Raw genomic sequence first — 25107 nt, 5'->3', positions numbered from 1 at the left:
AAATGTCCCTACAGAGATGAGATATGTACATATATAGTTTTTTAATAGAAAAATTGGAATTTTAATGAGTAGTGGAAGTATTCAGAAGTTATTTTACTTCTTTTAGATGGGAACCTTTTTCTTTTATATGATTAAATTACAGATAGCATCTGGAAAAATTAAACTTTGAGTAAATTACTTACCCTGTGTTTCAGACAAGGATGCCACGGAGAAAGAAAAGGGTTAAAGAAGCCACTGACGCACAGAACTTGGAGAAGAAAGATGCAGAAACTGCTAGTTCTGTCAATCTGAAGAGGAAACGTAGGTTTGAAGATGCATTCATTGTGATATCTGATAGTGATGGAGAGGTTAGTATTCTGAATAGTGGGGCTTTAGCTCTCAAACTAGGCCTTCTCCATGGCTTGTTTTGTGACTATACCTTAATGCCAGCTTGCTGGAATGTGCAGTTTTTTACTCAGCTTCATTTTGATTTGTAAATGTAATTAAGAATTATGTAAAAGAAAGTAATACTGTTTGGCTGAGACTGGATCATAGTTACTCATTTTTGTAATATATTGACCCAAGATGGTATTTTTTAAACTATTAGAAGAGACTGAGGCAAATGTAAATGTTAATTTTTGTGTTTGGAAAGTGGGAGAAAGAGAATGTAAATGCTGTAAAGTCTCTAAGTGTGATAGCAATGAATCACCTGTAGCTATTTAAATTACAGTTAATTAAAATTAAATAAAAAAATCCCTTTCTCTGTTATACTGGCACATTTCAAGTGATCAAAGTCACATGAGTCTAGTGTCTGCTGTATTAGATGACACAGTTATAGAACATTTACCTCATTGTGGTAAACTTTAAAAATTTGTTTATTTATTTACTTATTTATTTATTAGAAGGAGAGGGAGAGAGAGCACACATATGCAGGGAAGGGCCAGAGAGAGGGAGAGAGAATCCCAAGCAGTCTATGCACTATAGCATAGAGCCCTACATGGGGCTTGAACTCATGAACTGTGAGATCATGACCTGAGCTGAAATCAAGAGTCAGACACTTAACTGACTGAGTCACCTGGTGCCCCTCTTGTGGAAAACTTTATTGGACAGTGTTGCTTTTGGACAGTGCTGCTTTAGATCTTAACATCTCTTCTTTGTTCCTTCTTTCCATTTGTTTATTAGAGATTTCCGTTGGTCTTTAGGTTACATAGAGGAAGGCAGTGAATTAAGTCATTGTTTTTTCTTCCAAGTTTACTTCTCTTTTTTCTTTATCTTCTAGCTCATTTGATGGTAGAACCCCTCATTTGCCTTGTTATTAAAACTCAGAATTGTATTTAACTCATTCCTCTTTCTCATATTTTATACCTAATCATTCACCACATTCTTTAGTTTTTACCTCTTAAATGACACTCAATCTACTCTTTCTCTTTCATTTCCATTTCTTTCCTTGATCATCTGTTATTTGAGTTCTTGTTATTGAGATCATGTTGTTATTTGAGCTCTTGAGTCTGTTAAGACTCTGAACTTGATTGTCTATCTTTGGTTTTTCTCTACATTTCACTTAGTTTACTCCAACTTTTTTTTTTTTTTTAATGTTTATTTATTTTTGAGAGAGAAAGACAGAGCATGAGCAGGGGAGGGGCAGAGAGAAAGGGGGACACAGAAACCAAAGCAGGCTCCAGGCTCTGAGTTGTCAGCAGAGAGCCTGATATGGAGCTCGAACCCACAAACTCTGAGATCATGACCCAAGCTGAAGTCGGGTACTTAACCGACTGAGCCACCCAGGTGCCCCTACTCCAACTTTCTTTTAAGAATTCCGATTTTAGATTGTTGTATTCACTTACTTAAAAAATCTTTGATTCTCTAGTCCCTACAAGATCAGTTTAGAATTTTAATATAGTATACTTTATTACAACCGTCACAGTTTGTTCTCATTTGTATTCTTATCAGTAGTGCATTAGTTGCCTTGTTCCTTTTGAAGGGTGTGACCACATTTTTTATTTTTCCCAATTTCATAATGAAAAAGTTGTGTATTTTTTAATAGTTAGGAAAATTGAACATGTTTTCACATCTCTGTTGGGTATTTGTTTATTTTTTTGAATTTCCTTATAGTCTAGTTTTTAATTAGGATTTTGGCTAAATAGTTTTTAAAAAGGTATGAAAGAAAAAAAAAAAGGTATGAAAGTATAAAGAAGAAAACAAGGGGTGCCTGGGTGGCTCAGTCGGTTAAGCATCTGACTCTTGATTTTGGCTCAGGTTGTGATCTCATGGTTCATGAGTTTGAGCCCTATGTCGGGTTCTGTGCTGACAGTGCAGAACCTGCTTAGGATTCTCTTTCTCTCCCTTTCTCTGTGCCCCTCCCCTGCTCGTGTTCTCTTTCTCTGTCAAAAGAAATAAATACAATTAAAAAAAAAAAAGGAGAAAATAAAAGAATTCATCAATTCTGCCAGTTAAATAACTTGTGTTAATATTAACAAAAATAACTATACACATACACACACACAGATATGTTAAAACATTTTATACATACATGTTAAAACAGATAAAAACAGTTCAAAACTATTTGAAAACAGAATAGTATGGAAAGCTATATAGTGAAGATGTACACCTCAGTCAGTGTACATTTAAATAAAGGTAATAATTTTTTCTCTCTTCTTCCAGAAAAGTTTTTTTTATGAATATGCTATAAATAAAATCTTTTACAGGAAAGGAATCATGCTACATAGGCTGTTTTGTTTTTTAATTTAATATTTATTGCAGATCTTTTTATAACAACAGGTACAGATCTAACTCATTAATTTTTTTTTAAGTTGTCAAATATGCCGCACAGGAGAGTCCATAAAATGCAAATCATAATTTTTTTGTTTATTTTTTTCTTAAATCCCCATCACCTATTTCACCCATTCTCCCCCCACCTCCCCTCTGATAACCATCAGTTTGTTCTCTATAGTTAAGAGTCTGTTCTTGGTTTGTTTCTGTCTCTTTTTCTGTTGCTCATTTGTTTTGTTTCTTAAATTCCACATGAGTGAAATCATAAGGTATTTGTCTTTCTTGGACTTATTTCACTTAGCTCCATCCAAGTCATTGCAAATGGCAAGGTTTCATTCTTTTTTATGGCTAAATAATATTCCTTGCAAATGGCAAGGTTTCATTCTTTTTTATGCCTAAATAATATTCCATTATCAGTATGTATACATATATATACATACATATATGCCGCATCTTCTTTATCCATTTATCTGTTGACGAACACTTGGGCCGATTCCATATCTTGGCTATTGTAAATAATGCTGCTATAAACATAGGGGTGCAGGTATCTCTTTGAATTAGTGTGTTTGTATTTTTTGGGTAGATATCCAGTAGTACAATTACTGGATTATAGGGTAGTTCTATTTTTAAATTTTTGAGGAAATTGCATACTGTTTTCTGCAGCATCTGCACCAGTTTGTATTCCCACCAACAGTGCATAGAGGGTTCCTTTTTTTCCATATCCTTGTCAATGCTTATTTCTTGTGTTTTTGATTTTAGCTATTCTGATAGGTGTGAGGTGATATCTCATTGTAGTTTTGATTTGTATTTCCCTGATGATAAGTGATACTTAGTATCTTTTCATGTGTCTGTTGGCCCTCTGGATGTCTTCTTGGAGAAGTGTCTGTTCATGTGTTCTGTCCATTTTTTTTTTTATTTGATTTTTTTTGGGGGGGGGTATTGAGTTGTATCAGTTCTTTATATTTTTAGATACTAATCCTTTATCTGATATGTCATTTGCAAATATCTTCTCCCATTCTGTAGGTTGCCTTTTAGTTTTGTTGTTTCCTCTGCTATGCAGAAACTTTTTATTTTGATGGAGTCCCAATAGTTTATTTTTGCTTTTATTTCCCTTGCCTCAGGAGGCATATCTAGAATACTGTTGCTATGGCCAGTGTGAGAGAAATTACTGCCTGTGGTCTCTTCCATGATTTTTATGGTATCAAGTTTCATCTTTAGGTCTTTAATCCATTTTGAATTTATTTTTGTGTATGCTGTAAGAAAGTGGTCCACTTTCATTCTTTTGCATGTAGCTGACAAGTTTTTCCAGCACCATTTGTTGAAGAGACTTTTTCCCATTGAATATTCTTTTCTGCTTTGTTGAAGATTAATTGATCATATATTTATGGGTTTATTTCTGGGTTTTCTGTTCTGTTCCATTGATCTATATGACTATTTTTGTGCCAGTACCATACTGTTTTGATTACTATAGCTATGTAATATAACTTGAAGTCTAGAATTGTGATACTTCTTTTTTTGTTTTTTTTTTAATCCAAGTTAGTTAACATATGGTGTAATAATGATTTCAGGAGTAGAATTTAGTGATTCATCACTTACATACAGTACTCAGTGCTCATCCCAACAAGTGCCCTCCTTGATGCTCATCACCCACGTAACCCATCTCCTCACCCACCTCCCCTCCAGCAACCCTCAGTTTGTTCTCTGTATTTAGAGTCTCTTATGGTTTGCCTTCCTCTCTATTTTATCTTATTTTCCTTTCCTTTCCCCTCTGTTCATCTGTTGTGTTTCTTAAATTCCACATGTGAGTGAAATCATATGATATTTATCTTCTTTTGAGTGACTCATTTCACTTAGCATAATACACTCTTAATTCCATCCATGTGGTTGCAAATGGCAAGATTTCATTCTTTTTGATCACCGAGTAATATTCCATTGTGTGTGTGTGTGTGTGTGTGTGTGTGTGTGTGTGTGTGTGTACACCACATACTTTTTTTCTTAAATTTTTTTTTTTTGCGGTTTATTCATTTTTGAGAGACAGAGCATGAGTGGGGGATGGGCAGAGTGAGAAGGAGACACAGAATCTGAAGCAGGCTCCAGGCTCTGAGCTGTTAGCACAGAGCCCAACATGTGGCTTGAACTCAAAAACTGTGAGACCATGACCTGAGCTGAGCCCCATGCTTAACCTACTGAGCCACCCGGGTGCCCCATACCACATCCTCTTATCCATTCGTCAGTCGATGGACATTTGGGCTCTTTCCATAATTTGGCTATTGTTGATAGTGCTGCTATAAACATTGGTGTGCATGTGCTCTTTTGAGTCAGCATTTTTATATCGTTTGGATAAATACTTAGTAGTGCATTCGCTGGGTTATAGGGTAATTCTATTTTTAACTTTTTGAGGAACCTCCATAGTGTTTTCCAGCGTAGCTGTACCAGTTTGCATTCCCACCAGCAGTGCAAAAGGGTTCCTCTTTCTCCACATCCTCGCCAGCATCTGTTGCCTGAGTTGTTGATTTCAGCCATTCTGACAAGTGTGAGGTGGTATCTCATTGTGGTTTTGATTTGTATTTCCCTGATGATGAGTGATGTTGAGCATCTTTTGATGTGCCTTTGAGCCACCTGGATGTCTTCTTTGGAATAGTGTCTGTTTATGTCTTTTGCCTACTTCTTCACTGGATTATTTCTTTTTTGGGTGTTGAGTTTGATAAGTTCTTTATAGATTTTGAATTTTTTTTTTTCAAGATTGCTTTGGCTATTCGGGGTCTTTTGTGGTTGCATACAAATTTTAGGATTGTTTGTTCTAGTTCTGTGAAAAATGCTCTTGGTATTTTGATGGGGATTGCATTAAACATGTAGATTGCTTTGGGTAGTAGAGCCATTTTAACAATATTTGTTCTTCTAACCCATGAGCATGGAATGTCTTTCCATTTTTTGTGTTGTCTTTAATTTCTTTCATCAGTGTTTTATGGTTTTCAGAGTATAGCTCTTTCACCTCTTTGATTAAGTTTATTTCTAGATGTTTTATTGTTTTGGTGCACTTGTGAATGAGTTGTTTTCTTAATTTCACTTTCTCCTGCTTCATTATTAGTGTATGGGAATGCAACAGATTTCTGTACATTGATTTTGTATCTTGTGACTTTACTGAATTCATTTATCCGTTCTAGTTGTTTTTTGATGGAGTCTTAAGTGTTTTCAATATGTAGTATCGTGTTTTTTGCAAATAGTGAAAATTTTAATTCTTCCTTACTGATTTAGGTACCTTTTATTTCTTTTTGTTCTCTGATTGCTGTGGCTAGCACTTTCAGTATTATGTTGAATAAAAGTTGTGAGAGTGGACATCTTTGTCTTGTTCCTGACTTTAGGGGAAAAGCTCTCAGTGTTCCCCCATTGAGAATAATGTTAGCTGTGGGATTTTCAGATAAGCCCTTTATTATGTTGAGATGTGTTCCCTCTAGACCTACTTTGTTGAGGGTTTTCATCATGAGTGGATGTTGTACTTCGTCAAATGCTTTTTCTGTATCTATAGAAATAATCATACGGTTTTTACATTTACATAAAATACAAAATCATACTTTAAAAAAATAATTCGGATATCTGTATTCACTGCCTTAGAAGCCCTCTTGACTTAGTGTGACCCTCATCAGTTGCATCCCTTTCTACCCATCTAGAGGTAAGCACTGTATTTTTTTACATTTCCATGATTTTCTGTACAGTTCTACCACATATATGTGTATTTCATTTTTTCACCCCCCATTTATGTGTATTTCAAAACAGTACATATATACTAAAAAGCAGTCTTAATGGTTACATGCTTTAACCAACATTTTTCAGTAATCATTTCTCCAAAAATTTGAAGTTTTACCTTAAAAAAATTTTGAGAGAGAGAGAGAGAGAGAGAGTGCATGTTGGGGAGGGGTGGAGAGAGACAGAGACACAGAATCCGAAGCAGGCTCCAGGCTCTGAGCTGTCAGCACAGAGCCCCTTGTGGGGCTTGAACTAATGAGCCATGAGATCATGCATGACCCAAGCCGAAGTTGGACGCTTAAGTGATGAGCCCCTGAGCCCCTGTAGGTTTACCTTTATTGTAAACTAAAATCTTGTCAATAAATGGACTTGTTTATGGATTTTCTATTTTGTTCCATTAGTCCATTACAGACTTTTGAAATAGTTGTTGTGTTGATTATCTTGGGTTTTACAGGTAGGCACTTATACCTGCTAATAATGGATCATTTTCTCTTTTCCTTTCTAGTATTTATACCTTTTTTTGTTGTTTGTTTCGTTACATTGATTATAGCTTCTAGAATAATGTTGATTGATTTCAGTGATAGAGTACATCTTTGTCTTGACTTGAATTTAATTGTAGAAGTATTCAGATATTTTGTTTCATATTTCTATTTTTTATTATGTTACAGAAATACTAATTGCTTATTTAATATTAGTGTTTTTAGGAATGGGTATTTAATCAAATGCTGCTTCATTTTTTAACAAGATGATGGTATAGTTTTTCTCCTTTAATCAGTTAGTTTCATATAGTACATTAATATTATTTTCTAATTTTGGCACATCTTGCAATCTGGAGTAAATCTTACTTGGTCACTATATATTATGCTAACATAATACTGTATTTGCTTTCTTAATATGTTAGGATTTTTGCATCTGTATTCCTAGTGGCATTGGTTTTTGTATAATTGTCCTTTTTTTGTACCTTCTGAATTAGATTTTAGTATCAAGTTTAAGCTGTCACACTTTTTCACCTTCTGTTGTCCTGCCACAGTTTATATAGTAAAGGAATCATCTTTTTGTTTTTAAAGTTTATTTTTAAGAGAGAGAGAATGTGACGGTATGAGCATGGGAGGGGCAGAGAAAGAGGGAGACAGATCTTTTACCTGTTTTTGAATTGGGTTGGTTGTTTTCTCACTGTTGAGTTTTGAAAGTTCTTTATATACTCTAGCTAAAAGTCCTTTATTAGGTACTTGCTTTTCAAATATTTTCTCTAAGTTCATGGCTTGTCTTTTCATTCTCTTATCAATATTTTGAATGCTAGAAGTTATTTTAATGGCATCTGTTTGCCAATTTGTTTTTTATGGATTGTGCTTTTGGTGGCATATCTAAGAAATTGCTTAACCCAACAAACTTCAAGCTGTATTACAAAGCTGTAATCATCAAGACAGTATGGTACTGGCACAAAAACAGACACATAGATCAATGGAACAGAATAGAGAACCCGCAAACGTATGGCCAACTAATCTTTGACAAAGCAGGAAAGAATATCTGATGGAATAAAGACAGTCTCTTCAGGAAATGGTGTTGGGAAAACTGGACAGCGACATGCAGAAGAATGAACCTAGACCACTTTCTTACATCATACATAAAAATAAACTCAAAATGGATGAAAGACCACAATGTAAGACAGGAAGCCATTGAAAAAATCCTAGAGTAGAAAACAGGTAACAACTTCTGTGACCTCAGCTGCAGCAACTTCTTACTTGATGGTCTCCAGAGGCAAGGGGAATGAAAAATGAACTATTGGGACCTTATCAAAATAAAAAGCTTCTGCACAGCAAAGGAAACAATCAACAAAACTAAAAAGCAAATGATGGTTGGGAGAAGATATTTGCCAATGACATATTAGATAAAGAGTTAGTATCCAAAATCTATAAAGAATTTATCAAATGCAACACCCAAAAACAAATAATCCATTGAAGAAATGGGCAGAAGACATGAGTAGACACTTTTCCAAAGAAGGCATCCAGATGGCCAACTGACACATGCAAAAATGCTTAACATCACTCAACATCAGAGAAATACAAACCAAACCACAATGAGATACCACCTCACACCAGTAAGAATGGCTAACATTAACAACTCAGGCAACAACAGATGTTGGCGAGGATGCAGAGAAAGAGGATCTCTTTTACACTGTTGGTGAGAATGCAAACTGGTGCAGCCACTCTGGAAGACAGTATGGAGGTTCCTCAAAAAGTTAAAAATAGAATTACCCTATGACCCAGCAATTGCACTACTAGTTATTTATCCAAGGGATACAGGTATGTATGCTGTTTCAAAGGGACACATGCATCCCCATGTTTATAGCACCACTACCAACAATAGCCAAAGTATGGAAAGAGCCCAAATGTCCATCAATGGATGAATGGATAAAGAAGATGTGGTATATATAGATAATGGAATATTACCTGGCAATTAAAAAGAATGAAATCTTGCCATTTGGAACTATGTGGATGGAACTAGAGAGTATTATGCTAAGCGAAATTAGAGAAAGACAAAAATCATATGATTTCACTTATATGTGGAATTTAAGATACAAAACAGATGAACATAAGGGAAGAGAAACAAAAATAATATATAAACAGGGAGGGGGACAAAACAGAAGAGACTCATAAATATGGAGAACAAACTGAGGGTTACTGGAGGGGTTATGGGAAGGGGGATAGGCTAAATGGGTAAGGGACATTAAGGAATCTACTCTTGAAATCATTGTTGCACTATATGCTAACTAACTTGGATGTAAATTTAAAAAATTAAAAAAAAAAAAACTTACAGTGCCAAGGGGGGAAAAATAAAAGAAATTGCTTAACCCAAGTTCACAAGGATTGTCTCTTGTGATTTATTTTAGAAATATTATGTTAGGTGCTACATTTAGATCTATGATCTATTTTGAGTTAATTTTTATATACTGTAGTATAGCTCCATGTTCATTTTTTTGCACATCATACCCAATTTTTTTTTTTAACATTTATTCATTTTTGAGAGCGAGAGAGACAGCATGAGTGGGGGAGGGGCAGAGAGAGAGGGACACACAGAATCAGTGGTAGGCTCCAGGCTCTGAGCTGTTGGCTCAGAGCCTGACACGGGGCTCAAACTCACGGACTGCGAGATGAGACCTGAGCCGAAGTCAGACGCTCAACTGGCTGAGCCACCCAGGCGCCCCAACATCATACCCAATTTTTTGAGCACTGTAGGTTGGAAAGGCTTTTCTTTCTTCACTGTACCATTGCACCTGTGTTAAAAATCAGTCATGTTTATTTATGTGAATTTAATTCTAGACTTTATTCCACTGATCTTTTTGTCTGTCTTAACTCAGTTTATAATGCTGCTTTGATTATTATAGTGTTTGTTTGTTTGTTTGTTTGTTTATTTATTTATTTATTTATTTATTTATTTATTTATTTATTTTAGAAAGCACACAAACAGGGGAGAGGGACAGAGGGGGAAAGAGAAAGAATCTTAAGTAGACTCCACACTCAACATGGAGCCTGATGTGGGGCTCGATCCCATGACCCTGGGATCATGAGCTGAGCCCATATCAAGAGTCAGATGCTCAGCCAAGTGACCCAGCCAGGTCCCCTCCCCCTTTTTCAGTTTGTTTGTTTTCTTTTGAGAGAGACAGTATGAGTGGGGGAGGGGCAGAGGGAGAGAGAGAATCTTAAGCAGGCTCCATGCCCAGCACAGAGCCTGACATAGGGCTTGATCTCATGACTGTGAGATCATGACTTGAGCCCAAAAGTGAGACGTTTAACCGAGTGAGCTACCCGGTACCCCTGATTACTATAGGTTTTTGAAATAAAACAGTGTCAGTCTTCTTTGATCTTTGTTAGAGGTTTTTGGCTATTCTAGTTCCTTTGTATTTCTACATGAATTTTGAAATCAGTTTGCCAGTTCTACAGAAATTTTGTTAGTTATTTGATCGGAATGATGTTGAATTTATAGATCGATTTGAGAGAGAATTAATATCTTAATATGGAGACTTCTGGCCAATGAGTAAGGTATATTTTTCTATTTCTTTAAGGTTGTCTCTAACATCTCATGGCAATATTTTGTAGTTTTCAACATACAGATCTTTCACATCTTTTGTCAGATTTAACCCTAGGTATTTGATGTTTTTTGATGCTTTTGTAAATGGAATTCTTTTAACATTTCAGGTTTTTTTTTTTTTTGGTAGAATATGCATAGAAATGATTTTTGTATTTTTTCTTGTATTTTGCAACCTTGGAAACTTATTCTAGTATATTTTTATAGATTCCATCAAATTTTCTACATGGCCATGTTTATTTATTAATGTTTATTAATAAAGACTGTTTTTGCTTTTTTCTTTGCAATCTGGATTCCTTATATTTCTTTTTGTTGTTTGATTTCCCAGACTGGAACCTCTCGTATAATGTTGAATAGAAAATGCCAAGAATAGACCTCTTGGTCTTGTTCTTGATCTTAGGAGGAATGCATGTAGTCTTCCATTATTATGATGTTAACTGTAGGTTTTCCATAGACACCTTTTATCGGGTTCTCGGTTTTTTTAAAAAAAAAGTTTATTTTTTTAGTAATCTCTGTATCCAATGTGGGGCTCAAACTCACAACTTTGAGATTAAGAGTCACATGTTCTTCCAACTGAGATGGTCACATCCCCCGAAGAAGTTCTCTTTTGTTTCTAGTTTACTAGTTGAGAGTTTTGATCAGGAATGAATATTAGATTTTGTGAAATGCTTTTTCTGTATGGATTGAGATGAACTTATAATAATCCTTTTTAAATTCGTTTTAATATTGTGAATCACATTGATCTTTGAATGTTAAAGAAATTCAGCATTCTTGGGACAAACTCCAATTGCTCATGATGTATTATCCTTTCATAATGTTGGATTTGATTTGATAAAATTTTAATTAGGATTTTTGCACCTCTGTTTATGAGGGTTATTAGTTTGTAGTTTTCTCGTAATATCTGTGTTTGGTTTTGATGTTGGGTGATTTGGGCTTTATTGAATGAGTTGGAAAATATATCATCTTCAGTTTTCTGGGATAGTTTCAGTAGAATTGGTATTATTTCTAACTTAAGTGTTTGATAGAATTTACCAGTAAAGTCATCGGGGCTTGAAGTTTTGTTTGTGGGAAGTATTTTAACTACAATTTTGATTTCATTATTACATATAAGGCTATTCAGGTTAAGTCTTTATTTTTTTAAGTTAACTCTTGTTTTTTTAATTTTATTTTTTATTTTTTTAAATTTGCATCCAAATTGGTTAGTATATAGAGCAACAATGATTTCAGGAGTAGATTCCTTAGTGCCCCTTACCCATTTAGCCCATCCCCCCTCCCACAACCCCTCCAGTAACCCTCAGTTTGTTCTCCATATTTATGAGTCTCTTCTGTTTTGTCCCCCTCCCTGTTTTTATATTAGTTTTGTTTCCCTTCCCTTATGTTCATCTGTTTTGTCTCTTAAAGTCCTCATATGAGTGAAGTCATACGATTTTTGTCCTTCTCTAATTTCACTTAGCATAATACCCTCCAGTTCCATCCACATAGTTGCAGATGGCAAGATTTCATTCTTTTTGATTACCGAGTAATACTCCATTGTATATACCACATCTTCTTTATCCATTCATCCATTGATGGACATTTGGGGTCTTTCCATACTTTGGCTATTGTTGATAGTGCTGCTATAAACATGGGGGTGCATGTGTCCCTTCAAAACAGAACACCTGTATCCCTTGGATAAATGTCTAGTAGTGCAATTGCTGGGTCGTAGGGTAGTTCTATTTTTGGTTTTTTGAGGAACCTCCATACCATTTTCCAGAGTGGCTGTACCAGCTTGCATTCCCATTAAGTTAACTCTTTCTTGAGTGAGCTTTGATTGTGTCTTTCAGGGAATTTGTCCATTCCAACTACATTGCTAATGTAAAGTTGTTTTTAATATTAACTTTACCCTTTTTAAAATCTGTAGATGTATAATGATAACACCTCTCTGGTTTCTGATATAATTTCTTTAATCCTAATCAGTCCAGTTTTATTGCTTTCTGTTCATTGATTTTTCTGCATTGTTTGTCTGTTTTCTCTTTCATTGATCTCTTTTTTTTCTAATTTTTTTTAACGTTTATTTATTGAGAGACAGAGAGACATAGCACGTGAGCAGGGGAGGGGTAGAGAGAGGGGGAGACAGAGAATCTGAAGTAGGCTCCAGGCTTTGAGCTGTTAGCACAGAGCCCAACGCGGAGCTTGAACTCACGAACCGTGAGATCATGTCCTGAGCTGAAGTCAGTTGCCTAACCAACTGAACCACCCAGGCGCCCTTCTTTCATTGATTTCTACTTTGGTATTTTTATTTTTTTGAAAAAAAATTTTTAAATGTTTATTTATTTTTGAGAGAGAGAAAAGGAGGGGCAGAGAGAAAGGGAGACACAGAATCTGAAGCAGGATCCAGGCTCTGAACTATCAGCACAGAGCCCGACGCAGGGCTGGTACCCATGAACTGTGAGATCATGACCTGAGCCAAAGTCAGATGCTTAACTGACTGAGCTACCCAGATAGCCCTGGTTTTTATTATTTCCTTTCTTCTGCTTACTTTAATTCCTTCTGTTTTGTTTTTTGTTTTTATTTTAGTGCACGAGTAGAGGAGAATAGCAGAGGGAGAGACAGAGAATCTTTTTTTTTTTTTTTAAGTTTATTATTTATAGTTTGAAAGAGAGAGTGAATGATCGGGGCTGAGGCAGAGAGGGAGGTAGGGAGAGAGCATTCTGAAGCGGGCTCCCCACTGTCAGCATGGAGATGGACTCAGGGCTTGAACTCATGAATCGTGAGATCATGAACTGAGTCAGAATCAGGAGTCAGAGGCTTAACTGATGGAGCTACCCAGGCACTCTTAGAGAATCTTAAGCAGGCTCCATGCTCAGTGTGGAGTCCATTGTGGGGCTTAATCACCCACAACCCTGGGATCATAACCTGAGCTGAAATCAAGAGTTGGTTGCTCAATTGACTGAGCCACCCAGGTGCCCCTAATTTTATTTTCTTAATGTGGAAGGAAGTTAAGGTCATTGATTGGAGACATTTATTTCTTTTGAGAATGAGAGAGCAAGTGGGGGAGGGGGAGAGCAAGAGGGAGAGAGAGAATCTTAAGCATGCTCCATGCCCAGCACCCCAGCACGGAGCCAGACATGGGGCTAGATCTCACTGGGGCTAGATCTTACTCCTGAGAGTCTGTGTTGAAATCAAGAGTCAGATGCTTAACTGACTGAGCCACCCTGATGTCTCGACATTTATTCTTTTTGATATTGGTGTTTAATGCTATAATTTCCCATTAAAGCATGCTGCAGATTCTTACATGTTGTGTTTTCATTTTTATTCAATTCAAAATACTTTGTAATTTCCCTTTGTGTTTTTGGTTTTTTTTTGTTGTTGTTGTTTTAGATTTATGGGTTATTTAGAAGTGTGTTATTTATTTTCTAAATACTTGGGAGTGTTTCTAGAGATTTTTTGTTACTGATTTTTTTTTTTTAAGTTTTTATTTTGTTTTTTTATTTTGAGAGACATAGAGAACATGAGTGGGGGGAGGGGCAGAGAGAGAGGGAGAAAGAGAATCCCAAACAGGCTCCATGCCGTTAGCGTGGAGTCCCATGTGGGGTTCAGTCTCATGAACTGTGAGATCATGACCTGAGCTGAAATCAAGAGTTGGACACTTAACTGAGCCACCTAGGTGCCCCTTGTTACTGATTTCTAATTTAATTCCTTTGGCTGTATGTACTTTATATGAGTTGAATCTTTTACAAATTGATTGAACTTTGTTTTGTGGCCCAGAAAATCATTTATCTTGGTAAATATTTCATGTGTACTTGAGAAGAATGTGTTTTGTTTGTTTTTTTCCCTATAATTATCAATATAATCAAGTTGGTTGATATTGTTGTCAAATCTGTATCCTTATTTATTTTCTGCAAATATTACAACTATTTTGACAGAGATACTAAATAAAGGCTGTGTGTGTAATTGTGGATTTGTCTGTCTCTTCTCAGTATTGTCAGTTTTTGTTTCATATATTTTGAAGTTTTATTATTATGTATGTAAACTTAAGAATTTTATCTCTTCTTGATAATTGATCTCTTTATCATTATGAGATTATCTTTTTTATCGCTGGTGATATCCTTTGTTCTGACATCCACTTATGACATATATATAGCTATCCAGTCTTCTCTTTTTTTTTTATCGATAGGAAAATTCTTTAATCAAAACAAGCTTATATGTTAATATTTATGGCTTAATTAGAATAAATCTGTCCAAATTAAAATTGTATTAAGGACCAAATACAGAATGACTCGTTTGTGTTATGTAATAGAATTCCCTCAAAACAATGGGTCCTATTACCTTTTTAAGATCTATGAAAAGCAAAACATCCAATTTTTGAAATAATTTAATTTTTCATCTACAGATGAATATAATTAACCATGAGGTTAAAACATAATATATGTCACATGCGAATACTATTTTCTGGTGGAACTTACAAATCGTAGACCTAAAATTGTAACTATCTTGTCTTAATTTCCCCCCATTTACTTAGTTTTCAAACATAAGAAGTGTCTTTGAGCTATTGAAAATTATTCAATGAACTAATATTCAAAACAATATTTTTGGTATGCTGTCCTTTAGCTATATACCCATAAATGTTGTATGTTAACATTGGGTTTAATATAGAGACTGTCAAAGTGCCAGTACTTTTTACCTTTTCTGCTGCTTTGAAGAAATGAATGTGTACATTCTTTGCAATCCTGTCACATAAATGATACAGAAATGAGAATAAAGTTTCCTTTTAATATAGCCATGTTTTCCAATAGTGAATTTTTTTCAAAAAAATTTTTTTTAGTTTTTTTAAGGTTTATTTATTTTTGAGAGACAGAGAGAGACAGAGCACGAACAGGGGAGGGACAGAGAGAAGGGAGACACAGAATAGGAAGCTTGCTCTGAGCTGTCAGCACAGAGCCCAATGCAACAGGGCCCAAACCCATGAATTGTGAGATAATGACCTGAGCCGAAGTTGGACGCTTAACCAACTGAGCCACCCAGGCGTCCCTCAATTTTTTAAAATGTTTTTATTTATTTTTGAGAGAGAGAGAGAGACAGACAGAGTGTCATTGAGGGAGGGACAGAGAGAGAGGGAGACACAGAATCTGAAGCAGGCTCCAGGCTCTGAGCTGTCAGCACAGAGCCTGATGTGGGGCTTGAACCTGCTAACTGCGAGATCATGACCTTTGCCAAAGACCAAAAGCTTAACCGACTGAGCCACTCAGGTGACCTTCAAATAGGTTACTTTTTTAATGTGGTATTTACTTAAATTTAGTATATAAGCATCAGAGATTGATTTTTTCCTCCCTAAATAAGAAAATACAACTTCTATGACTTCCTTAATGAGTTTGACTTAAAAAGAAAACTTAGGAAGTTGAGATATTACTTAAAAACAAACTTGTTTTAAATTTTATCTACTAGTGCTTATTAGGGGTGTTAGATGGTTCATTTCAAGAGGGTTAATAACCCTAAACCAGACTTATTCCTGTATATAATCCATTTTGTTTTGTTCAGGACAGTCCTGTGATTTTACTGAATTCCCAGGCACAAAACTAAATTATCTTCAAGTTTTGTACTTTGTACAATTGTCACTTCAACTTTAGTTAAGTGTCTGGTTCTGTTACAGAAAGGCATAAAGATATTGTTACAGAGAAGTAGAATAATGTAACACCATGTAGACTGGGAGATTAAAATGGACTTTTGATAAAAGAGAATCAGTACTTAGGTAGATGTAGCATTTATTTTTAACTTTATTTATTTTGAGAGCAAGCGAACAGGGGAGAGGCAGAGAGTGGGAGAGAGAGAATCCCAAGCAGGCTCCACACTGTCAGCATGGAGCCAGACGTGGGGCTTGAACTCACGAACTGTGTGATCATGACTTGAGCCGAAATCCAGAGTTGGATGCTTAATCGACTGAGCCACTCAGGTGCCCCTTAGATGTAACATATTTTATCTATCATAAATTTCTTTGCCTTTTACAAAACTCATGAGTGAAAGGACAGTCTGTAAATCCAAGATTTAAAAAAACTGCACAAAACCCACGATATTTGGGGAAAAGGTTTATACAAAGGTTTTCAAGTGGAAGTTTTTTCTGTCAATTACGCAATAACATATACACTAATTGAATATATGTCACAACCATAATTCTAAATTTATCATTTTCTAAATGGAATTTCCTCATATTTGCTGTAGGATAGGGTTTTACTATTACACAAGTACAGTGAACAATAATGTTTAGTTACGTTTAAGCAAAGTAAAGCAGTTTTCTTTCTCAAAGTGAGTTTTAAACATCAAAACAGGCCTATAAAATTTTAAAACTTTTCAGCAGTCTCAGTATTTCAAATGAAAACCATTATAAACTTCTCAAATGATCTTTATGTTATAAATCTGTCAACCTAGTTACCTAGTGTAGAATTCTTCAGAGATTTTTCTGTGTCTTTGCTGGATGGCTTTTTGTTAGTGTCGGCCTCATGTTTGTGTTTGCTTTCTTTGTTGTTACATTCATTATGTTGGGGCCATTAAGCTTGCTTTTGACTTGTCTTCCATGCTGTTTTTCCCCATCCTATTATTTTAAATCTGTTTGAATCTTTACATGTAAAGTACATTTCTTATAGTTAGCATGTATAGCTGAGTCTTGCTTTATTATCCAGTCTGACCATCACTGCCTTTAATTTTGTTGTGTAGACCATTCGCATTTTATGTGATTATTGGTAAGGTTAGATTTGGATCTATCATCTTGCTGTTTGTTTTCAGTTTGTTCCATCTGTTCTTTGTGTCCTTTTTTGACTTTCTGGGTTTTCTTCTGTATTGATCAAGTCTTTTTTATGATCTCATCTTCCTTTTTTGACTTACTGGTTAGAACTCTTATTATTTTAATGGTTTATTTAGAGATTTTAGTATGTCTATTTTGCCTATCATAATGTAACCTCATGATGTTATACCACCTCATGTATAATGTAAGCATTTTATGATAGTTTACTTTTATTACTTTGCCCTGAACTTTATGTTATTGTTGTCATGTGTTTTTCTTGTACATATATTATAAGCCCCATAGTACATTGTTATTATTTTGCTTAAACAATCAGTTTTTGAAGCTAAGGAGAAACAATCATATATTTATCAGTGGTTTCCATTTTTGGTGCTCTTCAGTCCTTTGTATAACTTTATATCTGGTGTCATGGTATCATGGTTTTCAGTGTGATTGGGCTGCCATAGCAAAATATTATAGATTAAGTGGTTTAAAGAACGTAAATTTATTTCCTCACAGTTTTGGAGACTGGAAGTCTAAAATCAAGGTGCCAACAGGGTCATTGTCTGGTGAGGACCCTCTCCTTGGGTTGTAGATGGCTACCTTATCACTGTGTACTTATATGGCTTTTCCTCCCTGATGCACTGGTTGAAAGAGAGTAAGTTCTCTGGTGTCTCATTCTATAAGATACTGTCTAAATATCAATACATTGGGGATTAGGACTTCATTGTATGAATTTTGGATGGGTGTAGGGGGAGATGTGATGACACAGTCTAGTCCATTGCAGTGTTCCTGCTGCCTCTAGGGCTTTACTATTTCTTGTGAGTAGGTCAGATGGCTGAAGTTACTGCTTCTCTTTGTACTTTCTCAAGTACTGGCTGTTTCTTCTTTGTTTCACGACAGTACTACTGACCCGGAGGTGGGGTAAGTACCCTCTTACTTGTTTCCAGACTTACTAGAAAAACCTAGTTTGAAACACAAACTATTGTGGTAGGCCTGCTACCCCACCCGTGAAGTAGTCATCTCCTATCCTCCGGGTCACCTGCCCCTCACCAACCATCCCACTTCATGACCATTCATTGATAATTTTAACAGCTACTTATTAGACTGAAGCATATGAAGTTGCAGTTTTTGTAGGTTCAACCTAAGGTATGATCTGTCCAGTATGCTGGCCTCTCAGTTCCCTGACCTTTTGGCCATCAACTCCCATGGATCATACCATGTTCAGCCTTTCTCAATTGGGGTTCGGAGAGAGAAGTAAGCCTAATGCCCAAGACATCCACTGTATGTAATGAATTAACCTCTGTCTTTTGCATCTAGAATGGTTTCAGTTATGTACCATCCTTGGGAGAAATAAGGAAACAGCCAGTTCATTTTCTGTGTTCTCTGGTTCCTCAACCCTGGTTGAACCTGTCAGTAATAATTGTGCCACTTCCAAGATCTTGTTTTCAGATCTCCCATTCTTTGGTGATCACCACCACCTATCTTTTCCAACTCACTCCCTCTAATACCCTAACTGCAATAATCCTTCAGCCACACTAGGACGTCTAATTCCAGACTATCACCTTTTCATTGTCCCATTACCCTGTCATGTCCTCACTTCTCACTAATTTAGATTTCATTGTTATCATATTAACAATTCCCTTGAATATTCTCTCAACTCACTTCTAATTTCTGTTGTACTCCCTGGCAAAACCCAATTTTGGTTAAATCCAACCCTCCATCTATTTATTTGTGTCCCTACGTAAGCAGCACAACAATGCTGACTGGGTTCACATTATATTTAAGGCCATAAACCTCAAGTGGCCCCTCAGTACTGCCTAGCAATCCACATGTTTCCACAGTCTGTTTATTCCTCTACTATCCCAGAGACTCTGTTGCTTCTCCTCTGCTGTCCTCAGACCTCCAATATCTATCCTGACTCGACTGTCACCATTCTTCTTTGTTTTGATACAACAACTTTGTCTCATAAATATGATTCACACATTATATAATTCACTAACTTAAAGTGTAATCCAGTGGTTTTTAATATATTCATAGTTGTGCGCTATAACCACTATCAATTTTGTAGCATTTTCAGTAACTGAAAAAGAAACCTGTTCCCATTAGCAGTCACTCTCCATTTCCCTGCCAACATCCAGCCTTAGGCAACCACTCATCTACTTCTGTCTCTATGGGTTTGCCCATTCTGGGCATGCCATATAAATGGAATCATACCATATTTGGTCTTTTGTGACTGGGTTCTGTCACTTAACATATGTTTTAAAGTTCATCCATGTCATAGCATGTGTCAGTACTTCATTCCTTTTTTTTTTTTTTTAATAGCAGCTACACCATTTTATACTTATATCAACAATATAGTAGGATTCTAATTTCTCCACATCCTTGGCAACACTTGTTATTTTCTGTGTTTTTTAAAAAAATAATTATTATAGGGATGCCTGGCTGGTTCAGTTGGAAAAGTTGTGCAACTCTTGATCTCGGGGCTGTGAGTTCAAGCCCCATGTTGTGTGTAGAGATTACTTAAAAATAAAATCTTTACAGGAAATTATTATAACCACCTTACTGAGTGTATAGTGGTTATCACATTGTGGTTTTGACTTGCATTTTCCTAATGTCTAATGATCTAGATCATCTTTTTATATGCTTCTTGGCCATATCTAAGAAATATCTAAGTTCTTTGCCCATTTATTAGTTGCAATTGTTTGTTGTTGAATGGTGTTAATTTTTATATTGTGCCTATTAAATCCTTATATATATGATTTGCAGATATTTTCTTCCATTCTCTGAGTTGTCTTTTTCACTTCGTTGATGGTGTTCTTTGATGCAGAAAAGCTGTAAATTTTGATGAAGTCCAGTTTATTTCTTTTGCTTTGTTGTTTGTACTTTTGATGTTATATCTAAAATTTTTTTGGCAAATAGAGTCATGATAGTCTTTAAATGTTTATAGTTTTTGCTCTTTGATCCATTTTGAGCTAATTTTTGTATATGGTACGAGGTAGACATATGTGTATGTGTGCATGCATGTCTTGTGTAGTTTAAAATACATATAAAACTTAGCATTTTAACCATTTTAGGTGTACAGTTCAGTGGCATTAAATATATTCACATTGTTGGTTAGTTGTAGGAGTTTTTATATACTGTGGATATTAACTCCTTTTCAGATACCTGGTTTGTAAATATTTTCTCAGACTCTGCAGGTTGCTTTTTTACTCTGTTAATAGTACCTTGATGCCCAGTAGTTTTTAAATTTTGCTATAATTAAGTTTGTCTGTTTTTTCTTTCGTTGCTTGTGCTTTTGGTGTCATATCCAGGTTATCATGACCAAATCAAGTGTTATGAAGCTCTCCCCACTATTCTTCTAAGAGTTTTAATATTGTAGCTTTTACATTTAGGTCTTTTGTCCACTTTGTGTTAGCTTTTGTATATCATGTGAGATAGGGATCCAGCTTTGAATATGTAGATTGCTTTGGGTACTATTGACATTTTAACAGTATTTGTTCTTCCAATCCATGAACATGGAATATTTTTCCATTTTTTGTGAGTCTTCTGCAATTCCTTTCATAAGCTTTCTGTAGTTTTCAGTGTATAGATTTTTCACCTCTTTGGTTAAATTTATTCCTATGTATTTTATGATTTTTGGTGCAATTGTAAATGGCATTGATTCCTTTATTTCTCTTTCTGCTGCTTCATTATTGGTGTATAGAAATGCAACTGATTTTTGTACATTGATTTTATGACTTGCAGCTGAATTCAAAATAACACCAGCATTCTTTACAGAGCTAGAACAAACAATTCTAAAATTTGTATGGAATCAGAAAAGACCCCGAGTAGCCAAAATAATATTGAAAAAGAAAACTAAACCTGGAGGCATCACAATCCTGGACTTAAAGCTGTATTATAAAACTATAAACATCAAGACAGTATGGTACTGGCACAAAAACAGACATATAGATCAATGGAACAGAATAGAGAACCTGGAAATGGACCCACAAACATATGACCAACTAATCTTTGACAAAGCAGGAAAGAATATCCAATGGAAAAAAGTCTCTTCAGCAAAAGGTGTTAGGAAAACTGGACAGCAACACGTAGAAGAATGAACCTGGACCACTTTCTTACACCATATACAAAAATAAACTCAAAATGGATGAAAGATCTAAATGTAAGACAGGAAGCCATCAAAACCCTTGAGGAGAAAGCAGGCAAAAACTTCTTTGACTTCGGCTGCAGTAACTTACTCAGCACATCTCTGGAGGCAATGGAAACAAAAGCAAAAATGAACTACTGGGACCTCATCAAAATAAAAAGCTTCTGCACAGCGGAGGAAACAGTCAGCGAAACTAAAAGGCAACCAACCAAATGTGAGAAGGTACTTGCAAATGACATATCTGATAAAGGGTTAGTATCCAAAATCTATAAAGAACTTCTCAAACTTAATGCCCCAAAAACAAATAATCCAGCAAAGAAATGGGCAAAAGACATGAATAGACACTTTCCCGAAGAAGACATCCAGATGGCTAACAGACATGTGAAAAAATGCTCAACATCACTCATCATCAGGGAAATACAAATCAAAACCGCAATGAGATACCACCTCACACCAATCAGAATGGCTAACATTAACAACTCAGGCAACAACAGATGTTGGCAGGGATGCGGAGAAAGAGGATCTCTTTTACTCTGTTGGTGAGAGTGCAAACTGGTGCAGCCACTCTGAAAAACAGTATGGAGGTTCCTCAAAAAGTTAAAAATAGAAATACCCTATGTACTACTAAATTGTAGTAGTAATTGTAATTGTAGATAAATTGTACTACTAGGTATTTATCTAAAGGGCACAGGAGTGCTGTTTCATAGGGGCACATGCACCCCAATGTTTATAGCAGCACTGTCTGCACTAGCTAAAGTGTAGAAAGTGCCCAAATGTCTATTGACAGATGAATGGATAAAGAAGATGTGATATATATATATATATATACATATATATAATGGAATGTTACTTGGCAATCAAAAAGAATGAAATCTTGCCATTTGCAGCAATATGAACTAGAGTGTATTATGCTAAGCAAAATAAGTCAGAGAAAGATAAATATATGATTTCACTCACATGTGGAATTTAAGAAACAAAACAGATGAACATAGGTTAAGGGAAGCAAAAATAAGATAAAAACAGGAGACAAACCATAAGAGACTCTTAAATATGGAGAACAAACTGAGGGTTGTTGGCAGGGTGTTGGGTGAGGGGATGGGCTAAATGGGTGATGGGCATTAAGGAGGGCACTTGTTGGGATGAGCACTGGGTGTTATATGTAAGTGATGAATCACTAAATTCTATTCCTGAAACCATTATTACACTATATGTTAACTAATGGGTTAAAGAAAAAAAAAGCAGGTAATCACACACACATACACTCACTGAAAGAAAGAAAAAAGAAGATAGGGGTCCAGCTTTCTTCATTTGCATATGGGTATCCAGTTTTCCTAACACCATATGTTGGTGTTTTAACTTTTAACCTATGTTTTTATATTTTGATTGCGTTTCTGTTTTTTTTTTTAAGCTTTATTTATTTATTTTTGAGAGAGAGAGAGGGAGAGAATCCTTCACACAGGGTTCAAAATCTCACCAACCCTGAGATCATGACCTGAGCCACAATCAAGAGTTGGATGCTTAACCAACTGAGTCACCCATGTCCTTTGATTGGGTTTCTTGTACAGTACAGTTTGGTCTTTGTATTTTTATATAAACTGACATTGTTTTTAAAAGTGTTGTTTTAGAACCATTAATATTTAATAAAGTTATTGAGGTACTTTAAAATTTACCATCTTTCGGGGCACCTGGGTGGCTCAGTTGGATGAGCATCCGACTTCGGCTCAGGTCATGATCTCGCGGTCTGTGCGTTCGAGCCCCGTGTCGGGCTCTGTGCTGACAGCTCAGAGCCTGGAGCCTGCTTCAGATTCTGTGTCTCCCTCTCTCTCTGCCCCTCCCCCACTCATGCTCTGTCTCTCTGTCAAAAATAAACATTAAAAAAATTTTTTAAAATTTACTGTCTTTCAGATTTTTTTGCATTGATTTTGAGTTTTCTCCCCATCCTTCTTTGTTTAATTTTTGCATATGTAGAATGTTTGCCCTGTTGGACACATCAAATCTGCAGAGAAAGGTATACTTAAATTACACTGCTCTCTATCCTGTACTCACCTATTCCATATCCCTTTCCCTGTTGATAATCAGTTTTATTACTTGGTAATTCTTGTTGATGTTGCTTTAAAGAAAATTAACCCACACATGTTTTCTTAATATTAGTTTTTTATATGTGAAATGTAGTATACATATTTGCATTTTGATTTTTTCTCTGAACAATATATCCTGCAGGTTATTTTTTTCATTCTCTTACTTTGTTACATTTCTTCAATGAGCATCTTTAAATTATACTTGAATCTGTTTACCTTTGGAGACGTAGTAATTCAGTTTTCTTTTTTTGAGATGGTTTTGTCTGTCTTCAGTTTCTTTCCTGAATTTTACCAACTTTGATTTCATTTGGTTTTTATTTTTGTCTGGTTACGGTTTGTGTTTTTAGATTCTGATTCTGCTTTTCTTTTCTTTTTTTTTCCTTTTCTTTTCTTTTTTCTTTTCTTTTCTTTCTTGATACAGAGCACAAGCAGGGGAGAGGGGTAGAGGGAGAAGAGAATCTTAAGCAGGCTCCATGCTTAGTGCAGAGCCTAATGCAGGGCTTGATGCCATGACTGTGAAATCATGACCTGAGCCAAAATCAAGAGTCGGATGCTTAACTATGCCACCCAGGTGCCCCAGATTCTGTTTTTCTTAATTTCTGGATGCTTCTTTGTAATCTGTTGGGACATCGTATTTTCTTTTCTATGGTGGTGTTTAGTAGGGGGGATAATAATGTTCATAAGCTGAAATGGGTTTTTTTGCATTTTCTTTTTGGTTTACATTTGCTTAGTTTGGAATTTCTTTTTTTACTTCTGTCATTTACTGGGCAGATGTCCTACTTTAAAAGTTCCCCTTTATATCTTTAGTGTAGTTTCTTTTATGGAATATACTGTTAATATTAGTGAATTGTTAGGGTGGGGAAGATAGATTGACATGTCCTTTTTTTTTCCTTTTTTCTTCAGGAGTCTTCCTTTTTGTTTCTCCTTCCTTTGTTTTCTTTCAGTGACTCAGAGGGCAGCAGTTCTTCCCAGTTTATCTCCCTCCCTTCCAGTAACACTGCATCCCTGTGGTTGCCACTTTTGGTTCTTCTCACCTTTAAGCACTTTATTGTAGCTAATTATGTGAAGTACCATATCTTGGACCTTTGCTTAGTGTTTGGCCATAGTGTTAGACTTTCTAATCAGGGTAATGTTTTCTGTGCTTTAAGTTCTTTAGTTTCTTTTTCATGGAGTCTCTTAAGTGTCTCCTTCCTCTATTTTGTGCACCCACAGGGTTGCAGCAGCAATGGATGTTCTGTTGGAATTTATTTTTTATTTATTGCTTGCTGCTTATATGATGTTTGTGGTTTGTTCTGAAGACACTGGTCATAGTTGGTGTTTTTTTCTTGCCTTTGTGGTCTTGTGGTTTTTCTGGAGGATTTGTGGAGAAATTCAGATTTAGATGATTCCATTGTTTTAAAATTTTTTCATTTTCAGCCATTCTGGATCACTTTATTATAGTTCTGTCTTTGTATGTAATCTTGAATTGCGTTTTATTAGATTATTTTATATTCTCTATATCTATTTTATATTCTTTGCTGTTTTGGCTCTTTGTTTTGGCATATTTTTTG

The 25107-nt window shown here is 35.6% G+C and overlaps 1 protein-coding gene across 6 annotated transcripts in view; it reads left to right on the top strand.

The window, feature by feature from the left end:
* The window catches only part of UIMC1 (ubiquitin interaction motif containing 1), a 118504-nt gene that overhangs the window by 7755 nt on the left and 85642 nt on the right, over window positions 1–25107 (top strand). For 4 of the 6 annotated variants that reach the window (XR_015240642.1, XM_086676460.1, XM_086676724.1 and 1 more), the window contains exon 2: window positions 195–347. Coding sequence is in view for 3 of the 6 variants with exons in the window: in XM_086676460.1 (XP_086532586.1) it covers window positions 201–347 (147 nt within the window). In the remaining 3 variants the exon portion in view is untranslated. Of the gene's footprint in view, window positions 1–194; window positions 348–25107 lie in introns of those variants that run through there. The other 2 variants (XM_086676533.1, XM_086676793.1) reach the window with 1 other exon arrangement.

Source organism: Puma concolor, chromosome A1 (genome assembly GCF_028749965.1).
Source record: "Puma concolor isolate L17-30 chromosome A1, mPumCon1.1.hap2, whole genome shotgun sequence".
NCBI lineage: Eukaryota > Metazoa > Chordata > Mammalia > Carnivora > Felidae > Puma > Puma concolor.
The sequence above is the reverse complement of the archived record's forward strand: the minus strand, read 5'-3'. Positions and strand labels throughout refer to the sequence as shown.